This window comes from Rhagoletis zephyria, unplaced genomic scaffold (assembly GCF_001687245.7).
Source record: "Rhagoletis zephyria isolate East Lansing unplaced genomic scaffold, Rhagoletis_zephyria_1.1 Rzeph_scaffold_05727, whole genome shotgun sequence".
In the NCBI taxonomy this organism is placed as follows: Eukaryota; Metazoa; Arthropoda; class Insecta; order Diptera; family Tephritidae; genus Rhagoletis; species Rhagoletis zephyria.
The window spans coordinates 18,953-40,410 of NW_016162810.1; the positions used below are offsets into that span (position 1 = coordinate 18,953).

General features: G+C 38.7%; 1 protein-coding gene across 1 annotated transcript; it reads left to right on the forward strand.

Annotated features, from left to right (window-relative positions):
- The first annotated feature begins 1,975 nt into the window (after positions 1-1,975).
- On the forward strand, positions 1,976-19,472 carry LOC108372411 (protein yellow-like). The gene is given in 4 exon segments (XM_017628081.1): positions 1,976-2,225; positions 17,994-18,656; positions 18,659-18,813; positions 18,815-19,472. Coding segments are annotated over 4 exon segments (1,653 nt in total). The 3' UTR covers positions 19,400-19,472.
- The last annotated feature ends 1,986 nt before the right edge of the window (positions 19,473-21,458 follow it).

Consider the following 21,458-nt stretch of genomic DNA (forward strand, 5'->3'; position numbering starts at 1 on the left):
AATAGCCCCACTTCGCTCTGGCTACTGCAGCAGGTTAAACTCATACCTGAGCAGACTAAACGCAGATGTACCAAATGAGTGTCCGGAATGCGGAGAGACACCCCATGACACGAAAAATCTCTTCGTATGCTCGGAAAACCCGACAACCCTAACGCTTTTATCCCCGTTGACCGACCCTATTGAGGCTGCACGCTTCTTAGGGGCTACCGTTAGTGGAACTTGACGACAACGACTGAGATATTAACCGATCTGGCGGGATTGTTGTAGCCGCTACAACAATAACAACAACGAAGAGGAGTAAGACTATGACCCACCATTCATCTATGACGCGGTATGAAAAGCATTTAAACGGGAGAGAAACTACAAAACTTTAGGAGCTCACGGTCTGCCGGTCGGCCGGCTGAGCTATTTAAGAATATGGTCGGATTAACGCTGGACGACTAGATAGAAGGTAAGGTTTCATCGAGTTATTGTTTTTGGTTTTAACCCGAGTTGATCTATTTACCACAGACCAGCTATTAACCCAACGTCAAATTTTGGAAAATATTTGCGAGCAGAGGATCAAGACGCGAAGTTTAAATTTGGTATTCCTACGAAACTAAAACGTTTGTGCAAGATGATGTTAATCAAAACGATCAGATCCGTCGGAATAAGAAAGGAACTCTACGAGCCATTCAACACACCCTATTGTGGAACTTTGATGTCACGGTGAAAAAAATAATTAAAGCTGTATAACTGAATCGCTTAGGAGTAGTATTTTAAAAGAGCGTATGCCGATCATATCGAGCTTTGAGGTTGACGAGGGCAAGACTTAGTATCCCTTGACACTGGTAATAGTTAAAATTTAACTCCTTTTGTGTTCGAATCAGAATTAACATCGATAGGGTTAGCTTTTAAATCCAATGGAGAATCACTCTTGCCACCAAGTGCTACCTAGTCAAGTACCAAGTCAAAACAGTTTTCGATGAAGGTTGAGTTTTTACTAAGTAGTTTTCTCTCAGCTTAGGATTTTTGGTAGAAATGTAAAAGTACTGGTCCGCTTTGTGCTCGCCACTCGCCTCTCACCGTCGCTTTGGTGCTTTCAGCCGCAGATTTGGCTCCTCTTGTTCTAAATTGCTTTAAAAATCTGGTTTTAAATTTATTATTTTAGCTCTTTTTAACTCCTTTCTGTCTTCAAGCCCAAAATGGCAACTTTTTTTTTGTTTTTTTTGACAACACCGACCGTCACCACAGTGGCGATTGCCGAGCGGCGACTGGAAGCAGTTCTGGCGTTACTATAAAAATCCACATGATCACTTATGTTACTGTTATTCAAAATCCCACTTTAATAGTTGTCATAAAATTTGGTAATGGCAAAATAGATTTTCAATTATATATACATAAGTAGATCGACACAAGTTTGTCGCCAATGGTAGCAGCTACTTTTGCACTGTCACCTGCCTGCAAGAAATAAGCAGCAGTCACAACATCGGCATAGCACCGTACGACAGATTGACAAGCCGTCGAAGCATTCGGAAAACAAGCAGCGCGGAAAATCAGCAACAACAAGACCAAAAATTGTTTACGCATGTATCGGCAGCTAATAGCTAATGGAGAGGCTTGTCGGCAATGCGTCTGCGTGTGCGCGTCTGGGTCTGGGTCTGCACGGTTGCAAAGCGCGAAATGGCAAGCAAGCCAGTTGGCCCAGCGCGCGGCTGTTGGTTCGCAGAGTGTGTTGCTTGTTTTGCTAAAGTTTATAAAAATCGTAACAATTCGCTAATTCGACAACAGTCGCGTGTCGGCACCTACAACGTTGGTGCATAGAAACTGGGTATTGCGATTAGCGCGTCATTCGCGTTAGGAAACGGAAGCGCGCGTTGTGTTGAAAAATAACTTAAACGAATTATATTTGAAACTAAAAAAAAAAAACGAAGGTTTATGTAAAAATCCTTTTTTTGAATTCGAACCATAGATATTTAAATAAACTTGCCATAAAATGAATGCGAATTCGCGTTCTTCAATTTATCGTCTCGCCGCGCTATTGTTCTGCCTTGTGGCGCATGCGCAAGCCGCCTACAAATTACAGGAACGTTACAGCTGGACACAATTGGACTTCGCCTTTCCTAATCCTGGCTTGAAGCAGCAAGCGCTCGCTAGCGGTGATTATGTACCACAGAATGCGCTGCCTGTCGGCGTTGAGCATTGGGGCAATCGGCTGTTCGTGACGGTGCCACGTTGGCGTGACGGTAGGTGGAAAACAAGAAAGTGAAAGAAATAAGTGAAGGGTAATACGGTGCGATAGTAATGTTCCTGCTAGAAAAACCAGAAAAAAATAAATAAAATTCTAGAGCTTAACTGTAGTAAAGGACACGAAAAACTATAAGAATGTTAAAATCTATACAGGAACATGCATACGTATAGATGATACAATTATAGGGGTACTAAAACAAAAAGATGAAAGCAATAAAAAAAAAATTTAAAATTGTCCTTTGAAATTCTTTCTTGGGATTTCCTTCAACAGATTCATACAAAAAATTGTTGATGGAGGCTTACATACCATTTGCGTTTAACAGAAATTATATAGGGTATTGAAAGATCGTAATTTGAACGACATGTACGCGAAGGACATTTAAGAGCTCTGACTTGGCGGTGAGGAACTATTCAATATTGTCGCCTTATTATAATTCATAAATAAGTTGAATTTTGCCGCGACTTGTTATATAAACAAAATACTAAATATACCAGAATAACTATTAATGAAAACATTTAAATATTTAAATAACTACTAAATTAATAAAAACCAAAATTAGAAATTAAAAAATTAATTAATTAATACAAAAAAAAAACTCCAAATTAAAAAAAATATAAGCTCTTGAATGACCTCTTGTAGATCGGGAGAGTGATCAAATAATTCACGATAATTTTTAAAAATTTGCCCAACAAACTGAGAAGCTCAACTTATGAAAGTATCGCTGTTTGTCCAAGTAAAAACGAAATTTAAGAGCATGGCTGGCCTCCAGATTAGAACCCACCACGATCGCCAAACGAAGGCGGCATACTGGTCGCCAAAAGACAGGCAACTTCATCTGCATAAAAAATTGAAAATTTGTATGAAAATGTCTGTTTATAGAGCTCTTTAAACCTATTTTAATTCTCGCGGTGTACTAGTTCCAGCTGTCACATCCTTTTTTTTAGCTTATACCTGAAATACATATGTACATATGTATCTACAGTCAGTCAATAAAGTTTAGGTACATCGAATTTTTTACAATACGGGCAACTATTTTTTAAATATTTTATATTTCGCTAATTTTCTATAAATATATAAAAAATTAGTTAATTCTACAACAAAACCCCCAAATCTTAGAGTACCAAACCTTGTGCAAAATTAAAGAAAATTCCGCAAAATTTCATTCAAATATTGCACTTTTTATTTACACTGTTCAGAAAAAGTTGAGTATGCAGTTTTTTAGCCCATTCAATTTTAGTATAACAAGGTGCAAGTTTGAGGTGACTAGGACCTGTCATTGATTTTTAGCAATTTTCCTTTTTTTTACATGGTAAAAATGTACGACACCTTCAACAAAAAAAAAAATGAAACGGCTAAAAAACTCAGCTTTTTCTAGAGAGCGTAAATAAAAAGTGCAATATTTGGATCGAATTTTGCGGAATTTTATTAAATTTAGCACAAGGTTTTGAGCTCTGATTTTTGGGGTAGAATGAACGATATTTTATAAAAAATTAGCGAAAAATTAAAAACCTAAAAAATAGTTGCCCATATTGTAAACAATTCGCTGTACCTAAACTTTATTGACTGACTGTACGTACAAAAACCCAACGTTTATTTTTTCGAAACTCATTCAATTCAACAAATTCAATTTATTTTACGACATTCCATATGAATCCAATGAAATTGGTAGCAATTTCTGTATTCTTAGGTTTCTTATTTTTATCGCCAATTTTCTTGTATTTTTCCCAAGCACTCGTTTATTTTTGTGCATGCTTCGATGCATTTTTTACCAAACCAAATGGAAGTTTAATTCCCAGATCAAACTAGCCATATAAGAATTGCGCTTGCCTACGCTTTAAGCAACGAATTTGCAGTATTTACAGCATTTATGTACAATTTACGTTTTAGGCTTGTGGCATACAGTGTTGTTGGAAAATGCATCTGAACACAAGTTTCCTTATTTAATTCTTTTATTTTGTTTTAGCAAAGCAGCAAAAAATACATTGCGTTTTAAGTTAAATGCGTCAATTAGTGTGAAACACGTAGAAACTCTAAACTTCTCGTTAACGGCAAAAATAATTTTTGTTAAAGAAATTTTGGTTTCTTGTGAACATATCGCTCATTTATTTCAATAGTGTCCTAATCGAAAAAATACGAAAATGCAGTTAGGTTAGGTTAAGTTACACTGGCCGGCTGATGCGCCTTACATAGACCCGTAGGTCCTTTGTAGTGCCCCATGGAGGTCCGTTTCACTGCGATCTAAAGTAGTCATCGTATAGCACGTCAACGCTTTTTACAAAGTTCAAGAGAGCCTTAATATCCAGTTTTGAAGCCTCCTCTAGTCCTTTGAACTGCGAAGCTCCGAGATATCTAAGACGAGTTCTAGCTAACGGCTCACAGAAACAGAGGTGTTCACTCATGCCTGCCTCCCTGCTTGCATGGGATGCCAGTAGGTTGTGGCCCGTCATTAGGCCGACAACCGTCCTGCAATCCCCAGCCGCTCTGTCTACTGCTTCCCTGTTATTAAGGTCATTTTCTGACACCATACGATGTGAGATTGTAGCCTTAATCGCCGCCTGGCTATCGACATATATATTGGTATTTTTTTTATATAGTTTCCTGCGTTGCTTGCTGTCTTAGCAGCTTTCCCTATAGCGAAGACTTCCGCCTGGAAAATACTGCAGTACTCTGGAAGCTTGAAGGGTTGCCTGAGGTCTAGCTCGGCGCAATAGACTTTGGCGCCCACACCATTAGCCATTTTAGATCCATCCGTATGGATGTTATATGTTCCGCTGGCGGTTCGCATGCTCCTGCGCCATCCGCCCTTCTTAAATGTGGCTTAAAACCTTCTTCCCCAGATGAAGCGTGGAAGTATGTGGTCTATTTTGTCCTCCATCCGCCTGCAGCTGTGCCCGAAGGTTCGTGCGGAGAATCCACCTAAGGCCATCAATCTCATAGCGGATTTCGCTGCAGTGCTCTACACTGCGATGTCCATTGGTGGTAGCTCAAGTAACCTTTCAAGGGCCGCCGTTGGAGTGGTCCTTAGCGCTCCTGTTATCCACAGTGCAGTAAGCCCCTGTAATCGCTCCAATGGTTTCCTATGTGAGATTTTGTTGGCAGTGGTATACCATACCAGAGCAGCGTAGAGCAATATCGGCTTAGCTACCGCTGTGTAGCACCAATACATGAGGCCAGGGGATAGGCCCCATGTGGTACCCAGCAGCTTTTTACATGCGTAAAGGGCCTTTTTCACCCTTTCCTCTATATTTAGCTTCCACATCAGTTTGCTGTTTGTGATCCTTGAGCTATGTCGTCCACATAGGCAATTAGTCTGGGTGATTTCCCTTCGAAGTTTCTCAGAAGCTCATTCGCTACGAGTAGCCACAGGAGTGGTGACAGTACACCACACTGAGGAGTTCCTCTATGCGCTAGTCTGAGCAGTCTGGCTTCGTTCCACTTCGTGTTAATCTTCCTGCAGCTCAGCATACTTTTTATCCATAGTAGTATGGCAGGCTCTACCTGGGCTGCTTCTAGACTTTCCATTATTGCCTCATAGGAGACGTTAGTAAATGCCACACATATGTCTAGAAAGACCCCTAGGGCGTATCCTTTGTGCTCCAGTGTTCTTTCTATTTCCGCGGTTAGTGAGTGAAGTGCAGACTCAGTGGATCTACCCTTCGTGTAAGCATTCTGCGCCTTTGATATGCTGGCCGACGGCAGCGAATATCTTTAGAAGGAATAAGGTTAGACTAATTGGTCTGAATTCTTTCGAATATAGGGGGTTTCCCTTGCCCACCTTCCGTATGAATACGACCCACGCCTCTCTCCAAACGAGAGGCACATAGTTTAACCTTAAACATCCCTCGTATATTATTATCAAGTATGGTGCCAGCACTGCGGAAATTTTTTGCATCAAGGCTGGAAAGATACCGTCTGTGCCTGGGGACTTAAACGGTTCGGAGCCATTGATTTCCCACCGTATTTTTTCTTCCGTTATGATGTCCGGGGGATATTTTCCACGCTATCTCCTAAAAGTAGCAGATCTATGCAGTCTGTACACCCCGGCAAATGTGTGTTGACTAGGTTTTCCAGTGAGTTCTCACTGTTTGAAGAGTTCTCTAACATTTCTTCTGACTGCTCCGAACCCCCTGTTCCACCAAGGCGGCTTTGAACCTCGCTTTGCTTGTTGCGGAGGGCATGTATATATGTTAGTTCAAAACTTTAAAGCCGTCTATCGCGAGTTGAGCCTTTTTGAGTTATGACACTATTGAAGTAAATGGGCGATATGTACATAAATCGATAGGCGGTTACGAATAATGAGCGTATATTAATATTTAATTGATTTAAATTATTTTGATTGATACAATATTTTTCATAAATATTTTCTCTTGAAATGGTGTTCACAAATTAATTTTGTTAATAACTTTAGTTGAAAAGCCAGTTAATCATAAAATCAATCAAAATCAAATGTTAACACATGTATGTACATAAAAAAACATTTATGTGTATGTATGTGTACAACTGCCGCTGCATATTTGAAATTGTTTTTATTTCTAAATATAATTAGTGGCTTTGCCGCCTTTTAAGATTTTATTGAAATTGATTTAATGCCGGGCGTTGTCACATTGAAGTGTAATATTTTTATGGATACACGAAAACTACTTGTATAGTTAAGTCAACATACATACGTATGTACCTATATATGTATGCACATCTGCGCGTCCAGCCGTAGCAAACGCATGTGTCCGCAGACAAAACGTCGCACATCGATTGATATTTGTCACAAATGTGGCATAAAAGTAGTGATAAATAAAAAGTAGTAAAAAACTCGTTTTGTTGCACTGCTACTCTGCTTTATTGATTGGCTATTTTAATTGCGACAAAATAAAACTTATAAAGCAAAACCGCCAACATCGAAAAGTTGTCGGAAAACGTCACTGAAACGAAAAAGCGAAAAACAACTGAACCAACAAGCAGATAAAACATGAAGTAGTTATGTGCAATGTTGCAATGTTTTGCCATTTAGGCTTCAACTGATTATCTAATACTTGACTTGAATGCCAACAAATTAAGGATAGCAAAATGAAATACAATGGCATTAGTTCGATTTACAACGAGGAAGAAATGGAGGTTAAAAATACGCTTGTGATCAACTAAGTAATTAACATTTGACAGTGTTGGTAATTTTTATTTTTTTTATAAAATTTTTATTTTTTTTTTATAAAAGTCTAGCCACAGTAAATTTTACACACAAAAAAAAACAACAATATATTCACTTAACCATGGGCCAAATACAGTAAAATTGCGTTTTTAGTTTTTGTGTGTTAGAATTTTCTTTAAAAGGACTTTGAAATTTTGAAAATATGATTACTTAAAAAAATAAAAAAAATAAAAATACAGTAAATGCCAAATTTTTTGGTGCATAAAAATTAAATTGAATATCCTTGAAATTTCGCAATAATAATTTTTGCAAAAATTTTATGTCAAGGACATAGAATTTCGTCCTTCTAACTTTATTATCTTAAGAAAAAAAAAAATAATTAATTAAAAAGGCAAACAAATTTTAATTTTTTCCATTTCTGAAGAACTTCCTCTTTAATTTTTTACCCACATTGTTTTTCTGCACTCTGCTGAAGTTTTTAAAAAAATTATGGAATTAATCATAATTTTGAAAATACATACAAAGCCTCTAAAGAAATCTTGACGTCAGAGAGAAAAACTATAAAAGCAATTTTTTTTTTTTAAATTTGGCCCACAGTGTGTTTCGAATTTTTTTATCGTGCGGTGTGATAAACACTATATAAATCCACATTTCCAACATTATACAAAAATTATAAAAATTCGAAAACTTTGCACCGAAATTTAAAACTTTTTTTTTGAGTTCTACATATAGCTCATTAAATTGTAGTAAATAAAGTGCATATTTCAAGTGACTGCAAAATACTTTTGATTTTTTGGCATTTTTTTCGTTGGCGGTGACTACGTAACATTTTCTTCCATATGTATAAAAAAATTGTCAACAAAAAATTGCTAAAAATCAACGGTATTTTATGGCTACTTGAAAATTGCACTTTATTGTATAAAAATCTAATAGGCTACCAAACTCCATTTCAAAAATTTTGGATTGGCGTTCACTTTTGAGTTCCTTTCTTTTCTCTTTGCATACAACTCAAAAAGCCTGGTTTCTGGGAAGGATTTTGAATTTAAGTAATTTAGCTTTCTAGTTTATTAATTTATTTTTTACTGATTAATGAAAGTAAACGAATCTTTGTTAAGTAAGAGTTGCCTCCTACCTTATTGTTGATGGAATGGAGGATCATACTTTTCAGTTTAGGCTTTATTATCTCCGCCAAAATGGCTAAAATATACTTGGACCTCTTGAAATTAACGATCGCCTATAGAAGTCCAGAAGAAGGAAAAAGCTCGTTGTCCAACAGCTCGATAACCCGAGGATTGATTAAAAAGATGACAGCGAATTTAACCAAAGTGACGAGAAATTGCTCGAAATACTGCTACATTCGCACTTCCCAAAATATAGGGATGCAAAATACCCAGCCTAGACTTTTGCACTCACCACAGATGGGGAAAGTATTGTAGAAAACATCGCGACGCCATACAGAGTGTACTGCACACTGAACTTTTCCTCTCAGTCAGTAAGTGGGTCTGGTGGCCATCAACTCAAAAGGCAAGTTACCTAAAACTCCTGAGTAAGTTCTAAAGAATAGCGTTTTTATGCATCTCGGGTGCTTTAAGGACCACCCCAAACAAAGCGCTAGAAGTGCTAACCAATTTGCCTGCAGTAGATCTGGTAGGAAAACACGTGGCCGCTGCTTCGGCGCTCAGACTAAAAAGTATTTCGCTATGGACAGATCGGCGATTCGGCCACGTTTCTATACTCCATACTGTCGGTAGGCACAACCAAGGTAACGAAACCCACCATCGACAGGCTCTTTAAGACGAACATCCCGTCAAAGAGAGAGTGGCAAACATCAAGACCGTGGAGAAAGGGGGGAATAAATTTTTACACGTATGGATCCAAGCTAGACAACAGGGTTGGCTATGGAGTTTTTCTAAAGAATTAGGACTGGAATTATGCGCCCGAATTCCAGACTGCTCCAGCGTTTACCAGGTTTACTGGTGGCTGTGTACCCCAATACACATGCCGTAACGAGAACTACGATTAATATCTTGTCGGATAGGCAGGCGGATATCAAATCAATGAACGCGGTAATGCTAAGGTCAAAGGTTGCCTCGTGTGGGTCGCGGGACATAGAGATATTGAAGGATATTGCAGAGCCGATGAGATAGCCAGGAAAGGTACCAATCTTCCATTGTGTGAAAACAGAGGTAGATAAGATTGGGATACCCATGGCAACCTGCAAATTAGGGATTAGAAATAATGTCATTCAAGAGGCCAATAGGTCATGGTTAGGCGAGCGTGCTTGTACAACAAGTAGGCTACTATGGCCGCAAATTGATAGGGGAAAAACCTAAGAACTGCTCTCAAATAAGGACATTTCGATATACCGGAACGCCTTATTTCAGAGTTTTGTTGAAAAACACCCTATCTCAGAACTTGGTTGAAGAAATGAAATAGTGTGTCTGGACACGTGAGGCCTGCCATAAAGGCATTAGTATCGCACAGCACTTCCTTAAGAAACATAAAGTGCACACGAGCCACAGCTGAAGTATGCGCTAATACGGAATTACATCTGGGTTCCGAGGCTCGCTCATGCCATTAGTAACGATGAGAAAGCAAACAGCCACGTTACGGAAGGTTTCTTTTGCCGGACGCACCAAAAAGGAGTTCCGTTTCCACTGCGGCAAGTAGGAAGGTTGGTGCTTACGACCAGAAAGATTCTTTAATTTCACAAGAGTGAAGATACTAGACGTCCGATGCCTTAATGTTAGATACTTGTAACTTATGATAAGATGTGCTGGAGATGCGCAACGAATGAGGAGCCATACTTAGTGAGCTGCAGCTCTATCTGCTAGGAATAGTTTTTCTTCCTTAAAAGAATTGATATATTTTTCAGCACTGCTGCTGGTCCCAGACACTAGCCACCCGTTAATACGTTACAAGAGACTATCTCTTGTGGCGCCACGAACTGGCTAGACAGCCCAACCTAATCTATCTAATAAGCGAAAATTCATTTAGAGTAATTAGGATATGCAAATTTGAATTACACATTCTACAAGTATTAAAACAAGTTAAGGTATTGATCAATTTTGTTTACGAAAGCCGATTGGTTAGCTGGCTGCAAAATGAATGTAAAATGAGCAAAGTGCAGCTGTGCTGCGTTTTCCATTTACTGTAGCGTTACTTTTGGTTCGCCAAAAAAAAAAAAAACAAAAATGAGATAAACAAATGTATACAAATTCAAGTACGTTGAAATATCTGAAAATATTATGCAACTAATTAAAAAAAAAATCCAACCATTTAAGTGAAAAATGATTTTAATTATTCGAATTTTAAATGGAAATTGACGCAAAATAAAAAATCATTTTCCATTAAAATTGCTGGTGAAACTAGCTGTTACTATGTATTTACACAAATTTTGTTTGTTTACTTTTTTATTTTAGAGCACGTAAATCATGAAATTTTTGCAATACCATGAATGAGTTCATGTCTGATGATAAATAAAAATATAAAGCCATACGCGACATTTACAAACAAGTTGTGTGGCTGCTACCGCAACGGTTGTTGCATACTTTTGCTGATATGCGAAATTGATTTTGAAATAAAGTATGCAAATAAAATGACTTTCAACTACGAAGTGTCGAAATTACCAGCGCGCTAATGGCTGCTAAGTGGCTGAAATAGGCTCTATATATCATCCAAAGTGCATTTGGCACTCTAAAAATAATCAGAGAAAATAATCAGAAAAAATATGGCGACAAAAAAATTTGTACAAATTAAAGAAATAAGTAATAACAAAGATAAGAGTGATGTCTTTGCCACATATGCAGGTAGCTTTAAGGTGAAGCACGATATGCATATATCTATGTATTTATGAATATTAGACTGCATCACCAAAAAAAGTTGCTGGTCTATTATATTTAAAGATCTCCATTAAAACATTTTGGAAAAATATTAAGATTTACGTGAGCTAGACCGATTTGAAATACCCCCCAAAAATGGAGTTTTTTTATGAATAAAAGTAGTGTCTTAAAGAAAAAAGAGGGTGAAAAATCCTCTCAGATGACAGGACTCTTTAAGCTTAAAATATCTGCATACAAATATTTAAACATCTTTTCAACGATTAATCAGACTTTTTATGTTGTTCTTTTTTACTTTTTTCAAAGATTTGTTTAAGAAAAACTAGAATAACTGGGCCAAAACTTCTCCGATTTAGACTTGAGAGGTATCACACTATTTTTATTTCTGTGCAAAAACAAAACCCATTTATGCCACAATTTTTTCAAATACCAACACATCCTAATTCAACTTAGAATGTCGCTCGTTTATCCTACCTTTCTCTTTCATACTAGCTTAAATGAGTTTATTTGCAAAGAAATTAAAAGAGTTAGAAAGTACCTCCCCAATTATACCTCACAAGTCTAAATCGGAATAGTTTTGGTCCAGTTTTTCTTACACCAATATTTGAAAAAAGTTAAAAAACAGCATTAAAAATCTCATTATTACGATTCCGTGGAAAACTTTTTTTTAATATTCCATTTCCTCCATTTTTGTAAGTATTTTTAAATGGATCCAGCTCACATACTTAAATCTACTAAACCTCCTGCAGAAAGACAATGACAACTGTGAGCTTTACAACAACATATACATAGTGCAGGCGGCTTGATGATATCCTACGAATGTACACAAACGCTCCAGCCCTGAAAGTATTCATTTTGGTGGTGCAAAGACCAAGTGGAGAAGGACATGGAGTTATTTGATATTCGCACTTAGCATCAATTCGAACAACAGAGGAGAAACGACTGGCGTAGTTTGTAACAGTTCCAAATAAGGAGAAACCCCCTGCCGGTACTACCATCAAGTATTTAGTTGCTAGCGATTTGAGTCAATTATGCCCTGCTAATTTGGGATCCATTGATTTAGTAATCGCCATTGCATTTCCTATGTGTGAATCTAAAGTGATCCGAGCTGTCTGACTCTTAGCAAAGATGGATACCTGCATTGACTTCGTAAGTCTTTGAGCAAGGTCCGCGCTTCCTAAAGGACAAACACCTCCGCTTATTATAAATATGTACACTGCCTAAGTTTAGGTGAGAAACGTCCCGCTTTGATGCTCAGTTCAAATTTGAAGCCATCTCTATAAAAGTTTATAGCTTTGGAATATGTGAGGTGGTGATTTGGGGGTACGAGAAGCGGTTCATTGTACCATTTAGTAAAGCAAACTAACTAAGGGTAACGAGTTTAACGAGGCTGGTCTCTAAATATTAGAACGTATTATGCCTAAGGGAACTCATCTTGTATCACTATTCCAACATTACCAGCACACGCTAAAACCTTGTATCCATCGGCTTCCATGCGGTGCAGTAATTAGTTAACTGCTATACTCCATAGGTAGAGTGCACTGAAAATGGCTACGTTTGTCAGTAGGCTGAAGCGAGTGCAAGGAGATACCCTCATTGGAATCACTGAGGCGATATCGCAGGTAAAATAGCTGCAGAAAGGTCGACTGTCAGGTTTAAGGACACTGGCTGCCTTACTGAATTGGGGTCTGGACACTCTCGTGTTCTGGGGCGCTTCGATTTCATCCATGTTAACACGAATAACTGAATTGTCTGGCCCTATGAAGGCACGACTGGACTGGGAGCAGCAGTTGAAAGGAGGCACCGATGAAGTTTTACACCGATGTATAGAAGCTTGAAAAATGAGTCGGTTGAGAGGTATTTTTCAGAGAGCTCTCCATCAGCTTCAAATTTAGGTTACCAGATCAGTGTAGGGGATTTCAGCGGAGGTTGCTGCTATTAAGCAGGCAGTCGATTTTCTGCTATTGGGTGCGCTTAACATTTACTCAGAAGCCAGGTGGCAATCAGAGCCTCGGGCTCATTTACGTTACACCCGAAGCTTGTTGGGGAGAGTGCATTCACTGGCTTTCGATCGCGTTGGATTATTACCGTCTTAGACTGCATACGGGTTCCTGGTCAAAGCGATATCACAGGAAAGTGTGCGACTGATGAACTGGCCATGGGCGGCATCTTTGAGGCAGCATCACAAAGAAAAGTAAGAGTGGGAGCCCCCTTGACTACTAGTGGACTTCTCTTGGAACGATGGGGGAAACCAAAGCTTGCGCTGCTGAGAACTCATTTTGGCCGGAACGGTTAAGGGGTCGCCTTATGCTTGCAAAGCCGGTAGGTGTACTAGATGGTCACGGTCTTAGCGAGATACAAGCAGTGAGATTAAATACCTTACAGGACCCCTTTTGTCCCAGCTGAATGTAGGATAATAGAAACATCTCAACACATGCTCTCAAACTGGCCAGCTATTCCAGATTACGGCTTAGGCACTTAGGTTCGTACTTTTTGACTAGTCTGGAGGAGCACTCGGGTCTACCGCCTGCAAAACTTCGTTCTTGGCCCTCGGCGAACCCCGCTATAGGGAAATTCACCAACGACATGTTGTCGATTCTATAAATCCCCTAGAAATACTAGATAGAAACTCGCTTGTTTTCTCAACTGAAAAATTACTAATTGGGATATGTTTTTAAATGCCCCTGCATGCAGCTCATTGACTTAACAAGCTAAACTTTTCCAGCGTGCAGTTACTTGACACTTGTTTTCGAGTTGTCATATTAGCTGAATAAATACAACGTGAAAAGCCATTAATCGCCAAATCAAATACAATTAAGCTATTAAATTGTAGCTGGAAATCACTCAGCAGCCACCGCGGTGCGGGCTCCAACTGTTCAGGTATTTAAGTGTTGCAGCTTTGGTGTTTGTATTTTCTTAGTAGATCTACGAATTGAGTTGAAAAACTTGTAAAGACAGGCGGCAACGCTAGACAGCTTGGCGGCAAACATAATACAAAAAGCTAAATGTGCAAACAAAAATCTTTTAATTGGCAAGTAGAAAATATTTTTAATGGAATTAAAAATTTTTTTTCTTTAACTTTTTAAATGGTGGGAAATATCAGCATCTTTGAATGTCCGTAGTTTGTAGCAATACAGGCTGACAAGAAATAAATGCATATACATAAACTTTAATAGCTTTTAGTGATTGTAGATTAGAAAAGAGTTATTTAACCGCGGAAATTTAGCATCTTACAACAACAATATGCGCAGGCTTCAAAGGCTATCAAGCAATGTTTTCTCAATGCGCAAAACTTGCGAAGTTAGGCAAACAAATTTCCTAGATTGCTCTACGAGCTTATCATAGTTCGTTTGTTGGTGTCTCGTGCATGTAAGTAAACAGTTAATTAAAACAAAACTTTGTAATGATGCCGGTAGTTATGGCAGTGAATATACTCATAAATAATCCACTAACAGCCCAAATAACAACAAAAAAATTCGCAAATTGCGCTTTGTGCAATTCGGTTATTTGCAGGAGACAAATAGGCAGCGAAACGGGTGCTAACCGGTAACCCGTGCGGATTATTGAAAAAAGAAAACAAAATGCTCGGACTCAAGCTATGCAAGCATGAAAATGCAAACGTGTCGGCTGCGCTTGAAGTAGGCCACGGATGCTGGATGGAAAAAACAAATATCGCACATGAGAGGCTATTTACAGTGGAGCAAATGCCTAATTGGCAATAAAATATTATTTGATCAATAGATGCTCGTAGAGGTGATGAACACTGCCAAAATAACCAATCAGTCATGGCATAGGCAGAAGTATCAGGGATCGGCCAAATCTACAATGTAAGAAAAATCGGCGCACTATAGTCCTGTACAAAACACGCTTTGGGGAGGAACAATGATGACGTATTTTGGAACGAATTTCCGTCATCCCTTGTCAAATTTGGATTGGAGACAAACCGTTGTGCCATCTTCAGTGCCATTTTTCGTTCTGCATAATTTTTGTCGGTTGCTCGTATTTATACTCCTTGTTAACTACCTCTTTCTTTGGTTAGGTACGTCTTCTTAGTTTTGCAGTGTTTGCGGTGCTCAATAGGTAGATGAATTGTTCTGGCTCGTTTTTGACGGCAGGTAGAAGTCCGTCCAGTTTGTTTCCATACCAAATTTGACAAGGGATGACGCAAATTCGATCTAAAATACATCATACACCCACCCTGTCGGAAACAACAGCAACCAAAAAGGAAACAATGATGACCTTGTAGAACACTCGTGAGCTCGGTCAGGTGTAATTAATAGTTTTTTTAATCTAAATTTCGGCCATATTTTTCAGACCTCCATCTTCCACCAATAATATTTTATTCTATCCTTGCCTATCTGTGCACGTAATTTATTTGCGTCCCTAGGTCTTTCCGTTAGCTGATTGATTAAGAATGTCTTTGAAGGCCTTACTTTTACTGTGGATTGAATATTTCAGCCACAACTTAACCAATTTTAGAATTCACAGTGCCATAAAAAGTAGAGACCTAGAATAATAATTATTTCATGGTGGAGTTTTAAAAAAGGTCACCCAAATTTTCGTAAGAATTTCGGGACTAGTTCGGGATCAGTTCGGAAACAGTTTGGAACTATTTGGGGGAAAGTTTGGGACCAGTTGGTGACTAGATTGGAACTATATTAAATACATAATCCCGAACTGGTCTCAAACTAAGCCACAACCGGTCCCAAATTTTTCTCAACTAGTCCCGAACTGGCCCCATCTAGCCCCTAGCTGGTCTCCAACTAATCCCGAAATGGTTCTGAACAAGCGCAGTGTTTTAGGACTTAAAAAATTTCTTCGCACTCATAATTATTATGAAAGGACTTTTATAGTATAAGTCTAAAAATAAAAGTCTTTGAAGACTTAAAAATATTTATCTCGCAGATAATTATTATCATAGGACTTTTATAATATAAGTCCTTGAATAATAATTATAGATGACTCGAAATTTTTTATCTTAAAACTAACTTTGAACTAAACGAATCATTCCGTGGTTTATGTCAAGATTTTAACTGTCATTCCAGCACGTTTGACGTATCGGACTCGATTTTTACTATAAAGAAAATTATTATTTCCACTCTCAATAATTGAAATACTATCTTTAGCATATCCAATCAGCTGATGAATTTGATTCTGTAGCTGAATAGTTTTAGATCTCGACACTTAACAAACTCCTGTTTCCACTACTCGGCACGAAAAAACTAAAAAAAAAAAAGAAAAAAAAAGGTTCCGTACGTCATACGGACTGCGCCCCTCGTGTCGGTTGGGCGGGAATGGATGGTAAAAAGCCGTTGGGATTAATTAATTAATTAATTAATTAATAACCAGGGAACGGATTTTATGGAAATTGCCTTTTTTTCTGCTAAAGAGATAGAGTATATTCGATTAAGAATGTCCACGATTTAGCTTTCCCTGATTCCGTGTGTATATAACACATTTGATGTTGCCTTTTTTTGCCTTTTTTAAGATATTTGCCTTTTATTTGCCTTTTTTAAGATATTTGCCTTTTTTTGCCTTTTCTACCTTTAAAAAAGTGATTATAGCATTTACAATTTTTTTTTTTTAAGATTAAAAAATATACACATGTTCATGCGGCTTATAGAAGCGCAAGGACCTCTTGCCAAATTGGTGTTGGAGAAATTCAAAGCCTAAGCTAACGGAGGCTTGGAGACAATAAGGGGTGTGGATAAAATTGTAAAGGGCGAGAAAAGCGCCCTTATTCCTGATAATATGAACGTTTCAAACGTTCCATATTTAAATTGGGCTCCACTTGTATCAACTTACGACGAGCGCACATTTAGTGCATTCAAGGCTTTTCTTCGCGAAAATCTAATGAAAATGCAGCCAGAAAACTTCAAAATGTATCTTGTGGTTCAATGTTACTACAACTATACAGATAAAAGTTTTATGAGTTAGAAACTCGAGAGAAGAAAATAGTCAAAGATTCAAAGTACACATTTTTTATATAATGAAACTAGTTCATAGTTTTTCTCTTTTTACTTGTAATATAAGCATTTCTAAAATTTTTTGATTGTTCTTATTTCTTATTTGTTCTTATTTTGATTTTTTTGCAATACCTAGTGCCTTTTCCTGCCTTTTTCGTTATTTTATTTTGCCTTTTTTATAGGTTTTTAGGTCCTAAAAATCCGTTCCCTGATAATAACTATTGATTGACTTTTGTTCTTTTCTCTTATAATAGTTATGTCTCTGATAAAAAGATATTTAAATCCGACATAAATTTCAACTGGCTTCTAAAAACTTTAGCTCAACACATGCGCACAAATTCGTGATATGGATTCTGTTAGAATGTTTTCGATGGCTCAGCTTTTTGTAATTATGCGCGAACAAACCCAAAAGAACCTCGGTTAAAAAAACATAGTTTCCATTTTTTTTTTCAATTAGCGATTCTATAGAATAAACAAAGTGGGTAACCGAAAGTGAGTTTTCGAAAGAATGATATTTTTTTTTAGTTTAGGTCAGGTTAGACGGGAAACTCTGGCTAAAGAGTTATTCCGGGAATCACAAAAGCGCAATTTGATGCCCTGTAGACCCGAATGACTTAACTATTGCAGCCTATTTGGCATTAATTGAATTACAAAAAACCGTACTCAAATCAATTTATCATTTTTCATATACAACATTCCAGTATCAGATTAGGTACATATTTCTACATCCATTTACATTGAACACTCAATTCACGCACACAGCCTAATTAGTATGCCCATTTGATATTTATTTCTTCCACTCTACAATCTCTTTTCAGGCATTCCTGCCACGTTGACTTACATCAATATGGATCACAGTTTAACTGGCTCACCGGAGCTGATTCCATACCCCGACTGGCGCAGCAATACGGCAGGCGACTGCGCGAACAGCATCACCACAGCGTATCGCATCAAAGCGGATGAATGTGGCCGTCTTTGGGTGCTTGACACTGGCACAGTTGGCATCGGCAACACCACCACCAACCCATGTCCGTATGCCGTCAATGTCTTCGACTTGCAGACGAACACACGCATACGCCGCTATGAGCTGCGTGCCGACGACACTAATGCCAACACTTTTATTGCTAACATAGCCGTTGATATCGGCAAATCATGCGACGATGCATTCGCATACTTTTCTGATGAGCTCGGTTATGGCTTGATCGTCTACTCATGGGAACAGAATAAATCATGGCGCTTCTCGGCGCACTCATACTTCTTCCCCGATCCATTGCGCGGTGACTATAACATCGCAGGCTTGAATTTCCAATGGGGTGAGGAGGGCATCTTCGGCATGGCGCTCTCACCGATACGCTCCGATGGCTATCGCACAATGTTCTTCAGTCCACTGGCCAGTCATCGTCAGTTCGCTGTGTCGACACGCATTTTGCGCGATGAAAGTCGTGTTGAGGATAGTTATCATGATTTCGTAGCGCTGGATGAGCTGGTCCCAACTCGCATACGACAGCGCGCGTGATGAGCGATGATGGTGTTGAACTCTTTGATTTAATTGATCAGAACGCCGTAGGCTGCTGGCATTCATCCATGCCATACTCACCACAGTTCCATGGAGTGGTGGATCGTGATGATGTCGGTCTGTGTGTTTCCCGCTGATGTGAAAATCGATGAGGATAAAAATGTGTGGGTGCTCTCCGATCGTATGCCTGTATTCTTGCTCTCCGATCTTGACTACAATGATGTCAATTTCCGCATTTATACCGCACCTTTGAGCACACTCATTGAGAACACTGTCTGCGATATACGCACTAATGGCCACGCTCAATCGAACTCGGTCGGCAGCACCAGTTTTTATGGCACCCCTATGAGTACAAACAATATTTATGGTTCACCTTTTGGAATTGGTGATAACAAAGTTTACGGCCCACCCAATACCGTGGCTGTGCCAAAATCTCAGACACGCTTCACTAAGCCATACCTGCCGCCATTGTCCGTCAAGCCTGTATTGCAAGCGGATGTACCGCGTGTGGTGCCGCCAAGCCGAAACTATCTACCACCATTGATGGGCACTGGCTATACAACGCAGCGCGCTGATTTAGCCAAGGCGTACGTCTTCAATAATGGACTGTCTTATGAGGCTGGTGGACCACATTTGTTCCCTACGCAAGCGGAGGGTTTGAAGAACTATGTAACTGCACGTAATGCGGGCTGGTGGACGCATCAATGATTGCAGTTTCTGTAGACTTTTCACTTATCATCCGATTTCGAGCCACCTGCGTAAATACTACATTGATCATCATCAACGCTAAAAAACTTTTCTCTTATACTTTTAGTATAGCTTGTGTGACTTTGTTGTTGTAACTCCGTGAAAATACCCAAGCAATGTTGCCGATGGATTGATTTTAGACCAGAACAAAGCTGTAAATAAATACTCATTCTACGAATTTCGCCTCCATAACAATGTACATACATTTACAATAATTAGTTGCGTAAAGAGTCAATTTTAACTATTAAGATTTTTATTTTGCAAAATAATTTTAAAATAAATTTATCTTAAAATCTGTGGTTTTTTTAAAAGTACATCGGGAAATGAAATGAAATGGAATTATGGTAGGTCGGAAAACTTAAAACGACTTTCCAATCGCTCAGACATCAAAGCCCTTTAGGCCTATAAAAAAGAGGATAAGGAAAAACAACTGCGTGTGGGAAATCATTACTCCTTCAAACCTATCGTAGCTCATACATTCTTTACGTGAGAAGAGATTTCGATACGACCTTGCCTGGGCATCCTAGAAAAAATTTGGTAGCTATGCAGGTGTCGTATTGCATCCACGATTCTCCCAATATACCAAAATACCATAGCCGGTCTTAAACCTTAAGTCTTACTGGGCGTTATCCGACATTGCTCGAAAACTTTCACGGCATTGTTTACTTTTCGAAGTATCAAACAACACAAGAGAGAAAACAGTACACCATCCTGAGACCTTCGCTGATTCCAGCTGCGTTTAGATGTTTATTGCAATATCGTGTAGAACTTTCTTTCAGGATTTTCCACCCTGGTATGTATGTCGGTGGGTACTAAGGGAAGTGACCACCAAAATCCTGGCTCTAATGTACTCTGTGTCATCGCATAAATATGTTTTTCCGGTTTGTGAATGAAGACTAACCGAAGATTTCCCCAGGGAATGATAATATGACCGCATTCCAAAAAGGCTCCGAAACTCCATTTTCCTGCACTTCAGCATCTCTGGATAACCATCGCCTAGGCCAGATGCGAAAAATCTCACTGACTCCTCAGCCGCTATCAGTTTGGTCCGGTGGCTATGCCCGGTGGCCTGCGTCAGGGATTAACCTGGTACCTGGTACCTGGAAAGGACTAGGAAAACTATGAAAACCCCTTATGGAGCAGCTACTTAACTTGCCATTGAAGATGAAATCAAATCCAATCAGTCTTTGAAATGCCTGTTCGATTTTTTACGTAGATATTTGACTCATATAAGACCGACATGAAGTGACCTTTGAATACTGCTGGTGCCATTTCACTGCAGAAAAAAAAACCAACCTATCCAATCACATAAATAGTTGGCTATTTCGAAACTTTTCTGCCACTCTCAGACCACTGTAGACAGCTTGAGAGCAAAAATATCCAAGCAACCGCCTGAGCAATTTTCGACGAATCCGAAGTTTCTGACAAATCCGGAAACCAAAAGAATACTTGCAATATTATAATTTTTGCGCATTAAAAATGTTTCATACATACTTTGAAAAAAACAAAATAAAAATAAAAGCAAAAAAGATACTGGAAATGAAAATATCGCCTTTGAAAATTGAGAAGTTTTATTTGTGAATATGTAATGAATAAAAAAATGACTTATTTAATTTTATCGCCTTTCCCCATAAAGAGTAGGCACGTATGAGATATGCATACATATGCTGCACAAGCATATATACTTAACTTAATAACCACCAGATAAGTGCATGATTTTCAGTTTAGTGAATCTGGCAACCGCATAAAGTAAACAAACAAGCACGTAGCATACATCTGGGCGTTAGCAGTTACAGCAACATGAACCGAAAGAGTCCCGGCTGTTTTCTCTTGCGCGCTTTTAGGATAGGTTCTGGAGCTGTTAACACATTGGCTGCAGGTGTACACAACTGGTAACTACTTCGATAGCATATCGCCGCGTGTCACGCAATGCCTCGTATCTGCCAAATGCAATACCGTCATCTACATTTCTACATACACATGTGTGCATAAGATAGGGCGCAAATTTCACAATAGAACA